Source organism: Hippoglossus hippoglossus, chromosome 14, assembly GCF_009819705.1.
Source record: "Hippoglossus hippoglossus isolate fHipHip1 chromosome 14, fHipHip1.pri, whole genome shotgun sequence".
Classification (NCBI taxonomy): domain Eukaryota; kingdom Metazoa; phylum Chordata; class Actinopteri; order Pleuronectiformes; family Pleuronectidae; genus Hippoglossus; species Hippoglossus hippoglossus.
Window position 1 is genome coordinate 18,966,224 of NC_047164.1, and position 20,656 is coordinate 18,986,879.

The 20,656-nt window shown below is 42.6% G+C and overlaps 2 protein-coding genes across 7 annotated transcripts in view; both read right to left on the bottom strand.

The window, feature by feature from the left end:
• Window positions 1-1,414: 1,414 nt before the first annotated feature.
• On the bottom strand, window positions 1,415-9,867 carry ca4a (carbonic anhydrase IV a). The gene is made up of 8 exons (XM_034606133.1): window positions 9,710-9,867; window positions 6,506-6,550; window positions 5,743-5,907; window positions 5,469-5,614; window positions 4,244-4,336; window positions 4,085-4,151; window positions 3,832-3,995; window positions 1,415-3,169 (listed from the first exon to the last, which is right to left on the bottom strand). Exons 1-8 carry the CDS (start codon window positions 9,843-9,845, stop codon window positions 2,990-2,992), a joined length of 996 nt encoding a protein of 331 aa, XP_034462024.1. The 5' UTR covers window positions 9,846-9,867; the 3' UTR covers window positions 1,415-2,989.
• Window positions 9,868-12,622: 2,755 nt separating this feature from the next.
• Window positions 12,623-20,656, bottom strand: part of mtmr4 (myotubularin related protein 4) — a 39,977-nt gene continuing 31,943 nt past the window's right edge. For 2 of the 6 annotated variants that reach the window (XM_034606130.1, XM_034606126.1), the window contains 10 exons: window positions 20,466-20,594; window positions 19,410-19,521; window positions 19,077-19,272; window positions 18,768-18,953; window positions 18,241-18,411; window positions 17,660-17,814; window positions 16,041-17,529; window positions 15,769-15,879; window positions 15,539-15,627; window positions 13,028-14,436 (listed from right to left, as the gene is read on the bottom strand). In XM_034606130.1, coding sequence (XP_034462021.1) covers window positions 14,259-14,436; window positions 15,539-15,627; window positions 15,769-15,879; window positions 16,041-17,529; window positions 17,660-17,814; window positions 18,241-18,411; window positions 18,768-18,953; window positions 19,077-19,272; window positions 19,410-19,521; window positions 20,466-20,594 — 2,816 coding nt within the window. In that variant the 3' untranslated portion in view covers window positions 13,028-14,258. Of the gene's footprint in view, window positions 14,437-15,538; window positions 15,628-15,768; window positions 15,880-16,040; window positions 17,530-17,659; window positions 17,815-18,240; window positions 18,412-18,767; window positions 18,954-19,076; window positions 19,273-19,409; window positions 19,522-20,465; window positions 20,595-20,656 lie in introns of all 6 variants that reach the window. The other 4 variants (XM_034606127.1, XM_034606128.1, XM_034606125.1 and 1 more) reach the window with 3 other exon arrangements.

The following is a 20,656-nucleotide window of genomic DNA, read 5'->3' on the forward strand; positions in this document are numbered from 1 at the left end:
GCGAGATATTAAGCATCCACCCTTTGATCCCCCAGTCTGTCCTGAAGAAGCTAAAGAAGCCAGGGGAATGAAGGGGAGGCTTTCATTCAAACTTTTGTGTACATTCTCTGTCCATGCATGTCTCTGTGAGAGGCTACTGTCTTCTTCTCAAGCCTGTCCATCACAGGCTTGAGAAGAAGCCTTTTGATTTCTTAATGACGAGGAGGGGGAGAAGTTTGAAAAAGCACCTGCTGTCTCAGAGGCCAGTTGCCTTATACCTTTATTGTGTTTGTGTTACTCCGGCAGCTTTGATAGTGAGCTGTGTATGATACAACATTGTTCAGTGTGTGTGTGTGTGTGTGTGTGTGTGTGTGTGTGTGTGTTTACATAGACTGTATGGAGTGAGGACATTTTGGTCGGTCCTTACTTCTGACTTCTTTCAAAGGGCTGTTTGAGGGTCAAGATTTGCTTTTAGAGTTAGGTTTAGGTTGTGTGTGTGTGTGTGTATGTGTGTGTGTGTGTGTGCGTGCGTGCGTGCGTGCGTGCGTGCGTGTGTGTGTGTGTGTGTGTGTGTGTGTGTGTGTGTGTGTGTGTGTGTGTGTGTGGTCAAGGTATTACTTTTGTTGTGGGGACGTAACTGAAGATACGTTTAAGGTTAGGTTTAGGTTAGATTTAAGTAGTAGCTATGGTTAAGGCTAGAATAAGTCTCCAGGAAATTAATGTAAGTCAATATAATGTCCACTGAAGTCATCGAGACATGACGGTTTGTGTGTGTATGTGTGTTTTCATTTGTGTTACCTCTTTAGGAGCTTTTGCAACATAAACTCGGACCTTGTTAGGACCAGTAGAGCTAATGGGGGTAGCAAATATGCTACCCTGAGGTCCTGGTTGAGGTTAGTGGTAAGATGTGTATTGGGGTTAGGTCAAAGTTAGGGTTAGGCATGAATTGGCCGTGGTAAAGGAGGTTAAGGTTTTGCTTAGGCTGTCCACAATGGATGGATGCCAATGCATAGTCCAAATAAGGATTGTTGCACAAACGTGTGTGTGTGTGTGTGTGTGTGTGTGTGTGTGTGTGTGTGTGTGTGTGTGTGTGTGTGTGTGTGTGTGTGTGTGTGTGTGCGCGTGCGCGTGCGCGTGCTTGTTTGTGTGATCTCTGGCCAATCACGGCCTCCATAACAACACGAACAAGTCAATTAGAAAAGGATTAAAGGCCTGAGATGCATCAGTGTTCTCTCCCGACAGTCTGATGGGGGAATCGGATAGGAAAGTGAGAAGCTGGTCTGTGCGTCTGATCCAGCAGACAAACAACAGAGCCAACACAGTGTGTTTTCTAATATCAGTTTTCACAGTGCAGAGACGCAGGGGCAGGGCCGGCACTGGGGCTGAACCCGGTTTTGATCAGTGGTTCAAACGGCTTGAATAATGCAGAGGAGACTGTGTTTAAAAAGGCATGTAGGTAGTTTATTGTTCAGTTGGAACACATTCTCCATATTATTAATGACATTTTCAAGCATTACAACCTGACAATCTCATCCACATCATAAGTAAACTCGATTGGTCGTGAACAACTTGATACTTCATATATGTATTCAATGCTATATAAACTTTGCAATACATAAATAACAATGACTGTGCGTCTCATATTAATATACACATTCAATACTTAAATACATGTGTACAATGACACAGCATAAAAATATAACTTGATAACTTATGAAACAATGGAAAATATACAGATTCCTTGCTTGATCATCACAATAAATCCTGCTGTCGAATTGCACAGATCTCTCACTAGAATACATGACGAGTCCCCCTGAATAAATGAGCGAGAACTCAGTGTTGTGTAATTCACAGTCGATAACATTCAGTGCATCCAAGACCCTGTAATACAAGCCATGAACACGGTCACATGCTCTCCAGATAAGCTCACTGAACTTTGCAGGTCAACAATGGGAAATGGGAGTGACAGAGGAGTGTGAGTTATGAATTTGGCGAGCATGGTTTTGTGTATGCAGCGTCACTCCAGCAGCCATGTGCATGTAGTCAATAATGAACATCTAGAACATCGAGACATGCGGATTTATGCGAGTGCTGATGTGCATGAGGATAATGTCGCTGGTTTGGAAAAGAGAAGTGACACACTTCGGTGGATTTTTCATAAGTGTTGCTGTGCCCTCTTCCCTGAGACATCACTCTGTGGCCCTCTGTTAGCATAAGCATCTCTGTAGCATCATGTTTGTCTCAGGTAGCCTCTGACTGTAGGAGGAGGCAGCCTGTAGCACTGCTCTCAGAACAGCGTGGCTGTTCATCATGGATTTTCATTTTCTGATTCCTGTAGAGAATGGCCCAAACCTACTGCTGACTGAGTGACTGTGAGGAGTTCACCTGACGGCTGTGCTGTGAGCTCCTGGACTTTGAAAAAAAAAAGTGCTGACTCCTTTGACCGCTGGCTTTGAAATGGAGCTTGACTCAGTTGTGCTATTAATAGCTCTGTGCCTTTCCCATGCCCCATTGAGAACGACACGTCACGTGCGGTGTCATGGGGCTGGCTGTTGTGCTCAGAGCACAAACCATCAGCTACTCACACTGACATTAGCGGAAACTAAATTAACCTGACATTGGACAAGGTGGATGTGTTTATGTGCTGGTGTTTAAAGGAGCAGACTGTGAAAAATTAAGGGCATGACTGAGGGTCTGTGGTGTTGAATTCAGCTGTCACTTTGAGTGCTTGTTTACCTGCTGCTTTATGGCACATTCATAATGTTAAAATAAGACCTACTTCTTCACTACGCATGCATGAATGCTGATCAAACCCTTACGGCACCTTTCATAAGGCATTTCTCCAACGCCTTTGTCATTTGTGTCGTAAGGGAAGACTACCAGGTGAGTTATGCCTGCACTACAATGTGGTTGATCATCTTAGCAACCATGCAATGATGAAGTTACAAACTGGGGGTTCAGCTGAAGAGTGATACAGACGTATTGTGTTCATGGATGTTGCAGAGCAGCTCTAGTTGGGACGGGACAGTCCCAGGGCCGTGGCCATGGCGGCGACAAGGAGGGCGGAGCTGGCCAGGATCACTGCACTTCCCGACCGGAACACCTGCCGGCCGTTCAAGGGCTGGACGGGCCTGAAAGTCCCAACCATTGGCTTTCCGTCGCGAAACTTGAGGTCGGAGAAGACCCGCAGCTGGAGGAACGAAAAATAAAGATGAATGTTTGGTCCCAGTCTTTTTTGTGTGAATTTGTCAATTTGTTTATGAACTGTACATGGGAGTCTGTGGGTCAGGAGATAAAGCGTGTGGTCCGCTAATCAGAAGGTTGGAGGATTGATCTCAGTCAACCTGACCCACCTGCCTGAGTCACATTTGGAAAGCTAAAAAGTTGTTAGCAATTCAATGAAAAGATTTTCCGTATAAACTTCTCCTTTGATTTCATTAAAATCACAGTTGGAAGCCCAAATGGTTAAAATTATCCCAATATTTCACAAAAGATTGTGGATCAAAAACAATCCCTCTGCAAACTCTAAACTTACTAACTGTGTATAAGGTAGTTGCCACTAGCTCCACCTTAAAAAGCAACAACTTTAAAATGCTACTCATGCATCTATACACCAGTAAATATATGATTATGTACAAAAATATATTGGTCACCGGGGACATTTTACATTTTGCAGATAATACTTCTTCAACTTGATGTAAAAGTTTGAATGTAGGACTTTTATATTGTTGTATTCGTAATTTTACCCTATGTGATGGGTGTGGTTTAAATTTTCCATCAAACACTGTACCATTGCAACAAAAATAGGGAAAACATATTAAACATAAACATATTATTATCTTTTTTCCTGACCTGGTCCATGCTCAGAGGGATGGGGGTCTCAAACAAAGTCCAGATCACAGCCTCGGTGCAGCCTGGGGTGGTCAGAGAGCCCTTGTAGCGGTAGTAGCTGGTCAGATTCTGCTCAGACGGGATCAGCTGTGTCAGGGAAATGCTAGACAGAGTTGTGTTGTCATCTGAAAACAGAGAAGCCACAGATGAAACTTCAGTACAATAATATGCTGCCATGTTTTTAAGCTGATCATATTGAACTGAAAATACCTACTTGTAGTTGTTATGCTTCGCAGAGCGTTGATGACTGGGTCGTACTTTCGGTTTCCACTGTTGGACCTCTGAATGTGGAAGGAAAAACATTTCATTTGGAGGTCTGGCGTGTAATATACTGTGAGTTTGATTTCAGCGATACAGAATTAAAAATGGTTACCTCATAGAAAAACCCAAGGACAGCAACTCCTTCTGGGTCTGACAGGGCTGTTGTCAGGTCAGTGTAATGGTGCTTCATGTGAACAATGTGCAGCTGTAGATAAAAGATCAACAGAGTTACACATTGTTCACACAAACTTCAGTCGCTATATCTTCTTTTAACAAAATATATGTAAAAAGTTAAGCATCAAAAACCTGTCTTTAAACAATAAACAATAATTGCCTCATCGATGTAAAGTCAACAAATTCCATTAAAAGATCAAACCACCAATAAATTGATCAAACTAACTTGTCCAAAAAACACACCAGTCTGCCTCACTGCTAGACTGGGTGACATCCAGGAGAATTGCAACAGGGCAGGCAAAGCAGGGCCCCTGAGAACAGCTGATTACGTTAATCCACAGAAATAAAAAATTTGTGAGAACCCCATTAAATTTACTTTGGTATTGTTATCATGTTATTCTTCTGGCAGTTTGGTTTGGTTTAATTAAGGGTCCCCTTGTTCCTTTTGCTTGAGGCCCCTAAAGTCCCTTGAAACACTCCTGATGACATATTTCTTCATTATAATGAACATGGGCTGTTGCTCCTACACCTCCCTTATGTAACAGTACACCTGCTGTACACACACACACACACACACACACACACACACACACACACACACACACACACACACACACACACACACACACACACACACACACACAGTTACCAAACCTTCAGTTTAAACACTGCTTGCAAACAGGCCAAAAGCCTTTTTATGTCTAATTTTTTTAGTTGACTCTCTTTTGAGTCAACTCTTTCTCAGTCAGTTTTGACAGATGAAATCAACAAGTTGGTTTAGTTTTTTTTAATGACATCCTTATCATTCAAATATAAGTTAGTGTATTCAAATGTTTATATATTTTATATATTCCTATATAATATATTTATTTTGTACATTTTTGAAAAGTTATGGAAATCAGCAGTTTTATGATTTAACAACTCATTACTGTTTAAGTGAAATGAAGGAGATTGTTATGTGAAACACAAGTTTTTAGATGACCCATTTTTTCCTGTAGTAAATGAAAAATATGATGTTTTTGTGCATCATGGTTTTTTATTTAAATCTTCTGCTTCATATAAACATATTTAATGTCTTTAAGATAAAAGAGCTGCCTTCATGTGATCAGATCAACAAAGACAGAGACAGTCTGTCTGTGTAGTGTACATGAAGCTGAAGATACCTCCATGGGATACTGCTCTCCATCGATGGTATGCTCAGAGCCAGGCCCTCCATTGTGGCCCCAGTGGAGGTGGAACTGTACGGCCTTGTAGATGGTCGGCAGGTGTCCACCTGAGATGGTGCTGATGTGGGGAACTCCAACCTGAACTGATGGACGCATACACATCAGATATTAAGAGTTCAAGCAACAGCTTCAAGCATGATTGGTTATATGGCTATTACGTCATATAAATTATATAAACGCATATTATATGTTCATCGGAAGATAAACTCACCTGAGTGGCCATTGTTCTTGAGTGTGCCTCTGAAGGTCTGCTGGTAGTTGTTGAACTGAAAAGGAGTCAGACGATCGTCTTTCAGAGTCTTTCTGGTGACGACGTTGATGGGCGACTGGAGTTTTCCCGCACAGTTGCTGTTAGCGTGGTTCCACTTTTCAGGTACTAGAGCAAAAAAAACAAAAAATGTTGAGATATTCCTGTGGCTTTTGATACAGACGGCCACTTGATTAGTTTAGGAGTTCCTCAGGGATCAGTCCTGAGTCCTCTACAATTCTTCATGTTCATGTGACATTTTGGACAAGGATTTCAAAATCATGCTGATTATTCTCAGATCTACATTTACACAATTAAAACTGCTTCTCTGCTTAAATTCTTTAAGCTTTTGAAAAATGTTGTCTGTGCTTTTATTAAATCCTTATTATATTACTTTAGTCTTTATATTCAACCACTGCATAAACAAAAATTACAAGATCCAGTAAAAAATACGTATACTGTGGAAACAAGGCCAAACACCAGAGTAGACTGGACTTGTCTGAGGAGAGACGTCTTTTTTATTTTTATTTCTCTCCTTAAACACGTTGTTTTGAGAATTACAGAACTACATTCTCTTAAGTTTTTTCATTCTGTACTTTTTACAGCGTTTATTCTTTTAATTCAATCCTTTAAATCACTCCTTGTTTGAGTCATATGTATTTGTATACACTTACAATCTGTTGGTATGATAGTTGCCTTTGAATTTTTTTTTTCAAAATAAGCTTACCATTGCACTGATGATCACAGGTAAACTGGGACTGATAGCACCATTCTGAAAAACAGAAAATGAAATACATTTAGTGAAGACAAGGTTTTCATGTTACACCTCTATCGTGAGTTATGATGTCACCAGCTAATAAATAGCAGGACTGTAATACAAATGATTGTGTGGCTGGCAGCTATCCAGCCAGATTTAATGTGTATTTACATTTGATTAATAGTTTCTTTTTCTTTCATTACTGCAAACTGAATTGAATTGTTTTCCCAATGGTTTAAGTCAACTGTTATTTCTGACCCAAACCCCTCAAAACACAGGAACTGTCTTCCTATTCACCCGAACCTTGGTGTTTGCACTTTATCTTTCCGTGCAATCATAATAAATAGCGAGACAATCTTTTGCATCAGCAAGGTCCCATTCTCACATGTTTGTCTGCGGGGGTTATTAATATTTCACAATTGGTTTGCATGTTACCATCCTGTTCTCAGAGACAAATATCTACAGCTATCACTCAAATCAAATATTTACGAAAAACACACATACCATTGAAAAAATATGGGGAGGGTTTCCCGCTCTGTTATTACAATTGTATGAGGACATGAAGGAAGTCAGTGCTTTTCTTCTTTGGTCAGTGCTTTTCCTTGGTGAGCCTTTTCCTCCTGCTCTGCCATGATAATGGGAACTGAAAATAAACGAAGCTGGGGGGGCAAACCTTTTGGGGGCATGGGGGTCAGATTGTGTTCACTGATACCATCACAGTGGTTCCTCTAATTTACAGGTTTGTATTTATTTATTAATGAAGCCTTTGTTGTGGTGTGTGTAAGAGGAGCGTGAAGAGGAGGACGAAAAACAATCTCACTAATCTCCTCTGTGCAGAATCAGGATTCATTTCAAACCTCCACTCACTTTTATTTGAAAAGTCTCACGGCGAAGATGTTGACTTTGACTTGAGGCCACAGTTTTACTTTACTAGAGTGTTTCCATTTCATACCACTTCATACTTTATCTGCAGTTTTCCAGAGGGAAAACAACATCACACTTTTCACTGCACTACTGTTTAGATTTGTTACTTAACCAAGATACCAACATTTGCATACAAAACATGTGATGACTTTATATTATAAATATTTAATTTATTCAAATAACACTTTTATAGATAAATACGAGATTGCAACATAACTAAATTACGAAATTACTAAATCACATTTATATACATTCATATATATATATATATATATATATATATATATATATATATATATATATATATATATATATATATATATATATGAATGTATATGTATATATATATATATATATATATAAATGTGTGTATGAGGTAATACTTTTACTAAAGTCAAATTTTAAACGCAGGACTTGTAAGGAATATTTTTACAGTGTGGTCCTGAAGTAAAGAATCTGAAACATCCCAGCCAATCAGATTCCTGTCCGCACTATTTCTGCCCAATCGACGCTGGGCTTTGATCCATCGTGGCGCAGAGCAGCTGAACGGTATGAATGAGATGATCAGAGCTCTGTCTGCAGTCAAGTGAGGGAAGTGTCAAGAAGACAAAGACACAAAAGAGGAAACTAATGGGCCACGCCCGCGTGCACGAGAGCTGAGCGCTGATGTTCACGTGAATACACATCGTGTGGAGTCAGACGTTCTTTCACACACACGAAACACGGAGCACAAGAGGAGGACAGATCAATGCTCTGACAGAACCTGCGCAGAAACACCAACTTCTGGATGTGGCGCTGAGAGTCCGGGTCTCCCACAAAGTCAGGATTGGTTTAATTGATTTAAGAGCCAGTGCGTCCTCACTCCCAGAGGACAGGTTCACTTAATGTGATCAGCTTCTCTCTCCCTCGCTGCAAACACACTGGTTTCTCACTGGCACGCTTCACCTGCAGCTGCCCCACACAGGCTGCACATGGCCGCGCAGGCGCACGGTGCGTCATTGGATGAGAGAGCGGAACATCCACTACACTGACTCCACACCTGAGAGTTCCATAGTGTCCAAGGTGCTTCTTTGCAAACTCTTATTAAAATATACTAAATTATTATCGCTAGTATATGGATGGCCCGTTGTGGAGGATTGTATTTGTCACTTTAAGGGTGTAATTGGATTCAACTGCGTAAAATGATTATGAAGCTAAATGGTTAAAAAGATGCATTTCGAATTTACAGCAAAAACAAACAGTGGAGCGTCAGTGAACGTCCTCTCGGTGCGCATCTGAAAACCGTAATGACTAACCACTGACCAAATGAGCCTGATAATTTAATTTGCGATCCCGACGGCTGTTAATTTACTTCATCACAGAGCTGGTGCCAAACCGAGAGGCTTTTATTTCTCTCAGTGGATTTCACGCCTCAGAATCTCCCCCCCCGCTGTGAACCTGGAGACGCAGCGCAGCTTCATTACCGCGCGCCTCTGCGGCAGCAACAACTACAAGGACGCACAAGTCTGTCACACACACACACACACACACACAGGCTCAGTTTGCGTCCGAGCAGGTGCACGAGAGAGAGAGAGAGAGAGAGAGAGAGAGAGAGAGAGAGAGAGAGAGAGAGAGAGAGAGAGAGAGAGAGAGAGATGTGCGTCCTGTCATTCTCTCTCTCGGAGCTCAGAGGTGTGAGGGCAGGTACGGAGGAGCAGCCCGGTGCCACATCGTGACGGACACGGTAGGTGGAGGACAGCGTCACGCACACGCGGGTTTAGTGCTGTTTTGGAGCATGGGTGGGGGTGGGGGTGGGGGGGAGGGGGGGCTTTAATTTGGGGAGCCTATTGCACTATAGTCTCTCTCTCTCTCCTATTCGATTCTGGGATTTGTCAATACACATTTCAATCTCAACTTTCTGATTGGTCGCATGAAGTGACTGTGAAAAACTTCAGCCTGCTGGTCTCACTGAGAAGATCGATTGATTCCATGTACAGTTTTGAAAGGAGGTAAATATAGTCATGTTCATACATCAGCAATCGATCAATTACACCATGTAGGATAAGCTCACAGATTTTGATCAGGAAAATGAAAAAGCCTGTGTAAGAATCACTCATGTCCAGATATTTATTAGTATTAGACATTTTGATATCAATTAGGCTGTTTAACCCATTTGTCACTGTATGCACAGAGGCAAGGGGAATTCAAATAGAGACAGCATTTTTTTTAAGTTTGTCCATATTTTGCATGGATGAATGAGAAGAGACTCACCTCCGGCTCCTGTGCACAGGGTCCACAGGCAGGATGCCAGCAGAGCGGGCACGATGAGCGGCTGCATGCTGGAGCGTCTCTGACTCGACCGACTGGAGGCGACACAACGACTTGTTTTTTTACTATGTGGTCGCATTCTTGCAGGGTGGGGGGTTCTTATACCTATCCATCAGCATAACCCCACAGGAAAGACACAGTGGTGGCCCCTCCCCCTCCAGGCATCGCCAATGAAGATACAACCATTGGGGGGGGGGGGGGGGGGGGGGGGGGGGGGGGGGGGGGCTATCAATGGGCTCCTGGTGAGCAGGAGCCTGTGGTGAGGGAAAACTCTTACTGATGATCTGAGGAGTCACTGTACAATAATGTGATTACAATAGTGATATTAACCCCATTAGTGGACTGAACATCAGCTTCACACCTGCCCTCATATTCAACCTTATTCCTTTACTGTTAAGGTTAGACAACAAATCACAGAGGCATTTCAGCCTGTTCCAGCTGTTCATTGAAGTTAAGGGATTTTTAATATTCATATGTCCCACGTTTATTATCACTGTCGTTATGATTATGATGATGGTGACTATTATTAGTACTAGCGTCATGGCTGCATCAATTTGTCTGATGGAACTATTCTCAATGTTTAAAGTTAAAGTAAAAGTAGCACAATATTGAAAAACAATACAATACAAAGTCCTGTATTCAAAATTGTACATACAGAAGTATACAGGCTTGTTAGTCACGTGTTCAACACTTTGAGTTGCACTAATCTGTACTAAATGTTCCACATAGATTAAGTTAAATTGATTGAAACAACCCAATGTGCACAAAATATCAAAATTAAGAGAAACTAACAACCCCTGTAAAGTCTTATATTATTACTCTATTGAACTTTTTTGATTGGTTAATAAGCAAGAGGGTTGTATTTGGGGAAAGTGGAATTAACTCATGTTAACAGTTGGGTATAGTCCATAATAGAATGATAGAATAAAGCAATAGGGTGATCTATAAAAACAGATTGTTAAACCCTATGAGGCAGATTGTGGTTAGTGAACATGGGCTGCATATATAAAAAAAAGTTTAATTGATTGAATAATGCATCATATTATGTAAAATTATCAAGGTTTCATTTATAAAAATATCAACGTGCTGTGGAATTTATTAATGGAATAAAGAAACAAACAGTGGAGGAGAAATATAATGTTGTATTAAGTAGAACTACTACAGTGTACCTCAAAATAGTACTTCGTTATAGAAGAGGAGATTTACTTTTCACCACTACATTTTCTCCCCAAAAGACAATTGGTCAAAGGGATATCTTATAGGGACAGCATGACACACACACACGCACACGCACACGCGCACGCACACACGCACACACACACACACACACACACGCACAAAGACAGCCTCATATCTAAAATAAGATATCAGGCGACATCTTTAAAAGGTTTTTTTTTTCCAGCTCAGTTCACCTTGTCCAGGAAAACCTATCAAAGTCCCAAAAATAAATAAATAAATCTGGACATCTCTCTTCAACTTTTTGGAGAAGTTGGAGCTGTCATCTTCATTTTCATTCAGTGAGTGGAAACGCTCAGTGTGAATTATTGATCCTGCTGAGTGAGGGACATCAGGGTTTTTCCCCCCAAAAAACTGTGAATCAGCTTGTGCTGCTCTTCTTGAAAACTCGGACCACACAATCAGCGAGTCTGAGAAACTGCAGCTGAGCATGATGAGGGGTTAAAGTTCTCGTCTCCATACAGACCGTGTGTGTGTGTGAGTGTGTGTGTGGGGGGGGGGCGGGGGGATATATAAGTGAGAAAGATATACGTTATATATAGTATAACTATGGGTTTTACTTCCACCCCGTATATGTTCCTGACTCAATGTCTCCTCCACCACTGTTTACAGAGAGGAAATGGCTTTAGGAACCTAATCAGAGAACAAGGATACTGTACTTGAAATATTCCACAGCAGGGGAATTATGCAACAATCCCTTGATATGATCGGCTCAAAGTGCTTAAGCCTTGTTGCAGGAGTAATGGCTGGTGTTTCTTTTGATGGAACAGCTCCATCTAGTGGACAGATGGAAGAATTTCATCTGTGTCCCAGGACTGGACTAAGTGTTCAAATACTTTAAAGCTTCTCATTATACATTTTAAAACCTGACTTTAAGTTATAGCAAGACCAGTTACACATTCAGTGTTACTTTAATGTGCTAAAGTGGAAAAAAACTGTAAATACTTCAGTGAATATACACAATATTTTCCTCTAGTTTCAGAAAGAACAAATAAATGAATATGAGCAAAATCACCCACAGGATATCTGTCACTGAGAGTTTGAATAATGAATAAAGCTGTGGTTTATAATCCTGTCTGTCTCACTTTAGGTCCATCTTGTGTTGTTCTGTGATGACATCTATATTTTGAACCTGTGCCAAGGAGTTTGTTTTTTTATCTGCATTTGATTGTTAGTTAGCAGGATTACGCAAAAACTACAGATCTGATATCTATGACATTTTGTGGAGTGGTGGGACATGACCCAGTGAAGAACGTGTAAAATTGTGGTGCGGATTGGGATCAGATTCAGGATTTCTTTTCACTTTCTTTAACATTGTGAGATAGGGCATTTTCAATATTTTCATTGTTTTCTCAGAGTATGATTCATGGATCGTGATGAAACAACATAAGACGTGTTTAGGGGATGGATCTAGTGAATTTAAATGAGGTTTCATAAGGAGACTTTTGGGCCTTGGCAGAGACATACACTCTTGTAAAGGTTTTTATTGCCTCTAATCCATTATCATTTACCACATCATTTACAGTGCAGTCCATCATTGTAAGGACAAAATAATCCACATGTTTAGACCCTTTAAATACTGTAACTCAAAAGGTAAATGATGAGGCTGAGAAACAGATGCATATGATATAATCTTTTATTTTAACCCATGGGATTTAACTTTTACAGTGCATTTCTTTACAACAATATATTCATTAAGTGACAGGGTTTAGCCACCACTACAGATCAGATAACTATGTATGTTACATTTCTGAACTCCTCTGAACGATTCTGACTTCATGAACACCTTGTGATAAAATCCCAGTGATCAGATGATGGATAACCACATGAGTTTAACTAATTCACTCACATCCAATCATCCATTTGAATAGTATCAGTATCAGATTGAAACATTTGTTAAAGTTTAGTTGCCTCAGTGTTATTGAACAGATGACTCTGTACCGTTAAAACATACAGAGGTGGCCAATTGGAAACCTGCTGCCATCCAGAAGAAAGAAAAAGGCTTTGAAAATAGACAAAACAAAATATGGCACCATTGTCTCAAGGAACAACCAGTAGACAAACACTTTTTTTTTTTTTTTTTTAAAGGGGACCGTGGCCAAACTCCCCTAAACAGAAAGAGAACTCCAAGCACTTTGTTCAGTCTTTTCCCCGAGCAGGCCTTACTGCTAGTTAGCGAGCAGTCGGAGGAGTCGTCAGTCAGATGGACATCAAGCTTTATACGGATGTTGAACCAGTCGTTCTCAAGCATCTCAGCAGAAAATATTCCCTCTGTCACGTCAAAGAAAACCAGCGCTACCTTCACTTCACTTCACTTCTCACATCAGGAGACACGAGACATCTGCAGTCTTCCAGCAGTGTTATATTCTCCTCCTTTCCACATATCAAGCACATGTCCCACAAAACAAACAACACGCAGCATTGCATCAATCCGTCCATACGTACATACGTACAATAACCCCCCACGAACCCCAGAGCATCGAATGTCGCAAAATGGCTATACTGGAGAAAAGCGTCGATAAAAGACAGAACCACATTGACTGTGCATATACATCATTTTGAGAACACATTGCAGCAATGAACACATATACAACCCACCAAATACACAAGAACATAAAGTCGATCCAGTTACCCATTACATATTACATTCAGGCTCTAAGAAAACAACAACAAAAAAGATGCGATGGCAAAGTAAACAGCAGATTTCTCCCTTTTGCTCAAGTTTGGTCTCAAATTCCCTCAAATACATGACAGCTAGTAGTGCACAAAATAAGAATACAAAATTAGACTTTTAAACACTGTAGCAGCAATTCTTTTCTTTTTGAATTTAGCCTCCGATAATAGTACTGGTGAAGGCTTTGGAGTCCCCGTCACGTGGAAGGGGGAGCGATTGTCCTCTGAAGCGCGAGACGGTGTCTGTCAGGAGGGTGCAGGAGTTTGGTACTAAAGGTGGGTGGGCTCTGCCTCGAACAGCAGGACGCTGCAGCGCTCCAGGCTGGAAATGTCTTTGAACAGAAAGGGGTTGTTCTGGAGGGAAACCCTCCTCCAGCTTTCACGACTCCATCTAAGACCTTCAAGTTCCTCGTCACCGCCGCTCAGACAGTCTCACAGTGCAAACTGAGCGTCACAAACAGTAACAATTCCTCCTCATATTTCACCCCCAAAACCCACGGCAGGTTTACAACGGGGCTCTCAGCTCATCCGTCCAAAGCGAGCAGGACAGAGCCGAGGCAGGCCACGCTACACGATAAGTCTCTCAGCTGGAGGCTGTGGCGATGGCCTTCTTGAGCTGCTGGCTGCGGATCTCGCGGGTGCGGGCCTCCAGGAGCAGGTCGTGGCAGGTGTTGCAGACCAGCACTGGGTCGTACAGCTGCTGGTCTGGGATGGGCAGCTTCAGATGACAACAGTCTTTACAGAACACATTGCCACAGTTCCTGTAGAACAGAGGACACAGAAAGTTTAGATCATTTGATAAATAGATTGGACGACTTACAGAGTATACAACTGCATCAATAAACTACCTCCGATGTCTGTTTATTACCAGCAATGTGTTGTAAGTCTGAGAGTCTTAAGTCTGAGAAAAACTGCTCATTTTAAACACTGATTCAAATCAAAATGAGACCTTACACCTCTTACTGTCTCATTTTCTCAGTGGAGCATATAAATAATTCTCTGACTAACAGAGGAGCTTTGATGCTGAAATCAAAGCTTCCCTTTAAAAATACAAAGCAAAGTGTTGAATCTCAGGCCGACACTTTGGCAAAACTGTGCTGCAACAAGAGTTGTGAGAAAAGTGGGATCCAAAAAAATTGCATTTTAAAAATTCATCAAGAAAAGAAAATATGAAACTACTCCATAATGAATGAGGATATTTGACAATCGACAGGATTTGATGTTTAGAATTGTGCTGTTACATGTTTCTTGATTCTCTCATATTTTCAAAGAAATCGATTTTGACGACTTCTGACCATTTTACATGGTATTTATTTGTAAACAGCTAATAGCTATTTCAATGTTGTAATATTATTTCAACATTGTCCGCTGGGATCCAGGCACGAACGCGATCAGAGAACATTTAGACTAAAAACACGGTGTAAATGACCCCGTTTAGAGTCGAATTTGAATGTCGGGCTTACGGACACTCGGATGACAAGACAGGAGCACTATGGAGGCATTTCATTTTTATTTTATATTTAAAGAATCGCTCACCATTTACTTAAATTCTATTGAATTTGGCTGCAACTTTGTTTACCCCTGAAATTCCGGAAGTGTTTTGTGGACTCAAACACTTCACCCACCCCTCCATCGGTATAGTGGAGGTTTACATTTTTCTGTAAACTATCCCTTTAATAGACTGTCCCAGTTTACCCAAAGCATTCTGTCCCACATTATCAATCATATTTGATAAAGTGAGACAAAAATAAATTTGTTTGAAAAAACCCCAAAACTAACTAAAACACATTTATAAAATATAATGTTTTACATTCAGAGTGTGGTGTATTTATTCATGTCAGAAAAAACACAGTGAAGCCCCACCTGCAGTGGTGACGTCTCTTGGCAATCCAGAACTCACAGTCACAGTTGAAACAATGGGAGGCCATGTGGTCAGGCACCCACCTCGTGACCTACACACACAGACACACAAATCTATCAGAACAGTGCGTGGCAATACGGGGTGCTCAAAGCCATACAGGTGAGGAGGAGGAAAGAGGGTGAGGGAGTAGAGTCTATATTAGAGTGACATTAAGCCTCTAAAGGCCTCTGACCTCAGTGTCCCTGGGCTCCACTCGATCCCAGCTGCCCTCAGACAGACGATCCTCACTGTGGGTGGACAAAGAATCCTCCTCGTTGCTGTTGTCCGATTCCCGAAGACACGTCTGAAACAGAGAGACCAGGGAGAGATCAGAAGACGGATGGAATTAATAGAAGAGCTGACACTTCTGGATATAATCTAAAGTAAATATTTTTGAACATGAAAGACAAAATAAAAACGTATAGGCTGTCAGACAATATTGTCATGACTGAACAAACTACTCACAATGTCATCCTCGTAGTCGATGTCTGGCTCTGAGGGAGGGGTGCCATACTGTTTACTCTCCAGCCTCATCTGCAGCTGTCGCACCTGCTGCCGCAGCACCTCCACCTCCTGCTTGTAACCTGCCTCGATTTGCCGCAGCCTCTGCTGGACGGCGTCCATGGGCACCGGCAGCCCGTCATCATCGAGGTAAGCTGGGGCCTGAGGTGGCGGAGGGGAGCTGGAAGCAGAGGGTGAGGTGTGGGACACCGGTAGGAGCTGATGGCCTGCTAGGGCGTAGCCATTGAGGGCAGCAGCGGCGGCAGCAGGCCCATACAGGCCGATGTATCCTGCAGTCCTGGCTGCAGATAGCCATCCAGGCTGCGTGTTGCTGCTGGGACAACCAAGAGCCTCCCTGGGGCAGCACTGGGACCCGTTAGCAATAGCAAAGCCCTGGGAGCGGAGCAGCTTGCTGGCAAGGCGGCGGCTCTGGTAAGAATTGGGCTGCAAGGCCCGGCTGACACCAGAGTGACTGGCACTGCTGCAGGCAGACTGGACTAGACCTCGAACACTTTCCCAGTGAGAGCCGAGCAGTGACAATTCTGAGAGCTGGCTCTGGGAGATCAGATGGCGAGCTGCTACCTGAGTGCAATCCACAGAAGCTGCTGCAGCTGTTAGCACACGCTCTCGTCCTTTCACTACATCTGTCCTCGTGTCCTCCTCCTCCTCCTCCTTCTGGGGTTGAACCTGGGGCTGTGACTCAGGCTGCTCCTCACTGTTAAAATTCTCAATGAGATCCTGGCTCACTGTGGGGGGCGGGGTGGGGGGAAGCTCTCCCTCATCTGTGATGGTTTCGGTGGAGTCTTCCATGGGAAGGAGTGGTGTTAGCTGCTTCAGAGCAAGCAGGCCTTCAGATTCTGGGAGGCCATTTGCCTGACTGTCAATGTGGCCGTTAAGCAGCAAGGTGGGTGTGGAGAATGCAGGTTGAGTGCCGTTGCAGGGAAGAGGTAAGCACGGCTCTGATTTGTGAGTGGGTGAAGTGGTGCTCTCAGCAGTCCTATGGGGGCTCTCAGCTTCCGGCGGAGGTGGTGGGAGTGGAGGGTTTGTGATCTGAGTCAAAGCCTGCTGGAGGACAGGTGTGGGGAGAGGAGTGTGAGCGAGTGTGACCTGCTTCCTGAGAGGGACAGGGGGGAGGGGCAGAGAGGGCAGAGGCTGTGTGGTCAGACAGGGCTCCTCCGAAGTCTCCTCCTCACAGCTCTCTGCACCTAGAACATCCTCCGGGGTCTTGGTAGGACTTTGTTGTAGAGGTTCCCCCTCAGCAATGTCCGGTCCAGTGTCAGGTGTGACCTCGTCAGAGTCTGAAGAGGTTTCTTCCATAGCAGGCGAAGGCTCCAGGGCAGAGCGACCCTCCTGGCAGTGCTTGTTGAGATTGGGGTCACTGGATGTGCGTGTCAGGGGTACCCCATTCTCAAAAGCTGTTAGCAGGTTGTCCATGGAGCGGGTCTTGGGAAGCCTGGAAATGAGACATATATGGGGATTTATTTGTAAAAATTATACAATTATGTGTTTGGGACTGAGAGCAGTCTGAAAAATTACTTTAAATCTCTGCACAAACACTACCAAGAACAGAAATGACAACATACCTGTCCAGGGAACGGGAGGTGAGTTCGTCTCCTGTGACATTTGGGGGGAGGTAGAGCTCCATTGAATCATCCACAGCTGTGCACGGGGAGGAGGTGGGCAGGTAAACAGCTGTCCACAGCTGTAATGCTCGAGTGTGGCAGACTGGCTGCAGCACCTGGCAGACAAATAAGTGATGAGGACTATCTTAGAAGGTCACCATGGACACATGATGATGCTCGTCAGGCTGTTATTCCACTTCTGTGTGTAATAATCACGTTGATGCTGTCTTTGACAGTGTGAATGAGGAAGTGGGATAGATTTAATCTTCGATGTCAAATCTTTGATCTAAAACACAGTTAAAGTTAAAATTGGAGTCACACTATTAATGAATCATTAATCAAGCCACTTATTCTGCTCAGGATAAAAAGAAGCAAGGCTAGAGATACTTCCCATAATTCATGTTATAGCCTGAAAATACAACTATTTCTTTCAACAAATCACCTTCTCATCACTAACAGTAGGAGCCGACCTCCAGTTGTTACTGTATTTAAGTGGTGGCTCTATTACAAAGCCATAAATAATAATGTAAATCTCTAGGTACCATATCATGACTGGGGATGTAGAGGAAGTTCTGGAAGTTCTTGTTTCCTGTGCGAAGTAGTGACCACACAGAGCAGGTGCGTTTGTAGATGTTCCGCGACTCCCTCTCGCGAGCGTTGTTACACAGAAATGTGCCGTAAAGACATGAGTATGTGTGCTGCACCAACTTGACCTGGACACACGGGAGGTGGAACATGAATTCAGGCATTTTATAACACTCAATTCCCAATTCAATGCAACAACTTATTGATTGAATAATATAACTAGTTATATACAACTAGTAACTAGATAGTTGTAAAACAACAGCATTAGATCAAAATTATTTTTCGATGGAGCAATTTCAAAGCACAGACTCAATGCAAAAAAGTAATTTACTAGTTAACTGGTAAGATAACTACTTAACTTTTAGCATGGTTTCATGTTATGTCCAGCAATATGTCTGACACTTCTGAGTTTACTGGCGAATTAGTCACAAGAAAATACATCGTGGAGACAGGGAGAAGTAACAAGTGCAGTATGACCACCCACCAGGAAGGCCTCGTTGAACTCAAACAGGCAGGGGAACTGTTTGAGCAGCTGGTGAACACAGTCCAGCCACTGCAGGAAGACGGGACACTGCTCGCTCACATCGTCAGCATTCTCCTGGTGGCCACAGCGGTCCCCGAACTTATGGCCATAGTCGAGCCACTCGGTCTCTACAAGCACCTGGAAACCCTGGGGATGACAAGCTAGTCAGTATTGAGGGTAATAAAATTACAGCTTTTATTCTACTTTTAAAAATATGCATTTACATTTAATCCAGACCAAATATACTTAAAACCCTGTGCAGACTCTCACCTCTAATGTTCTGTAGTAGGGGTCCAGCAGGACCTTGGCGAGGGCTATAATTTGGGGTGTGCGGTCCCACCCGTCCGAGCAGTGAACCAGGACCGGACGGCCGTCCCTCTCCACTGCTGAACACACCAGGGTGGCTGCCTTTAACATGACAGACAGGTGCTGCAGCCAGCGGGTGCTCTCGAGTGCTGAAAGCCAGCTGGAAGCAATAGATAGGACGGATTAGATGAGTACAAATCTATATAAATTAGGTACATCTCTGTGTGGTGTCGCACTACTGTGAGCAAGAGCCATTAAAATAGGGGGGGGTGAAGCTGCTCAGACAGATCGACTTACTTTGCCGGATCCGGAATCTGACTGCATACAGCCCTCAGAGCCTGGAAGCTGTTGCGGATGGCGTGGATGTTGGCCATTCCCATGAACATCACCTCACAGTTGGGGTAGTACTCTGAACACAAACAAACATCAACAAGTCAGATCAAGGTCATCAGACATAAATAATGCTTAGCTTGTAAGCTACGATAGCCTCTTGTTCTGATGTAGGCATTACCTCAGTCAGATGCAAAAATCATAGTCATAATAATGGTTTACGTTCCCATAGGAAAATACTTTAGCTGTCAACAGCCAACTGGAAAATTGACAGCCCTGTCAGCACTTAGTTTTTAGTTTAGTTTTTTGTCCTCATCGTTTTTAACTTTGACCTCTAAACAGATTGACCTTTATAAAGCATATCTAATGGTTTTCTAGGTCAGAGGAGTTATAATTGTTGTAGGTGACACACACCTTTGAAGCAAAATGAAGAATTAAATGCATTTGGAAACCTACAGTTGTATTATCTGCCCTGCAATCTTACAAAACTGGGTAAAAACATTTGTTGCATTAAACCGTTTAACCATCGTTTTTTTGTTGGCAGATTTGCAGGAAGAGAAAAAAGTGGAATTACAATGTGACATATTTATCGCATGACATATTTTATTGTGTTGATCCAACAGATGAGGTTAAACTTTAGGATTTATTGGAAGTTGCACATCTAAAGAATATAAGTTTAAAAAAAGTTCAACAACCAGCTGAATGTTGAACTTTTTTCAACAGCTAGTTGTGACATTTGTCTGTTTGTCATTTGGACTAGGAAGACACTGTCTAGTGGGTCATTTTGCAGAACACATCTGCCTGCTGCTGAGGTTTAAGAAACATATTACTCTTGCTGAGGGTTAAGGGCAGAGGATGTTGCACCTTATTAAGCCCTATCAGACAAACTGTGATTTGTGAATATGGACGATACAAATAAAATTGTATTGATTGATTGATGTTATTAGCGATGTGAAAATGATAACTGAATCTAAATATAGAAATTAGTTGTTGAGGGCTGTTTGAAAGTTCGATCACACTAACCTTCACATTCACAGCCTCCGCCCTTGGCTCTGTTAGCCACTGCAGCAGTGTATGAGCGAGCATCCAGAATCAGTAGCTTCTGTGGCACAGTGTTGTCATCGCAGCCAGAGCCACCTGTCAGAGAAGAGTCTGGAGACACAGAGATGTTTTTATCATTAGGAGAGGATGGTTTAGTTTGAACTGAATGGCAA

Coding starts and splice junctions, on each gene's coding strand:
- ca4a (XM_034606133.1), bottom strand. CDS start 9,845: ATGCGACCACATAGTAAAAAAACAAGTCGTTGTGTCGCCTCCAGTCGG. Junction 4,152..4,243: donor TCCTTGGGTTTTTCTATGAG/GTAACCATTTTT, acceptor TTCCACATTCAG/AGGTCCAACAGTGGAAACCG. Junction 3,170..3,831: donor TCCCTCTGAGCATGGACCAG/GTCAGGAAAAAA, acceptor TCGTTCCTCCAG/CTGCGGGTCTTCTCCGACCT.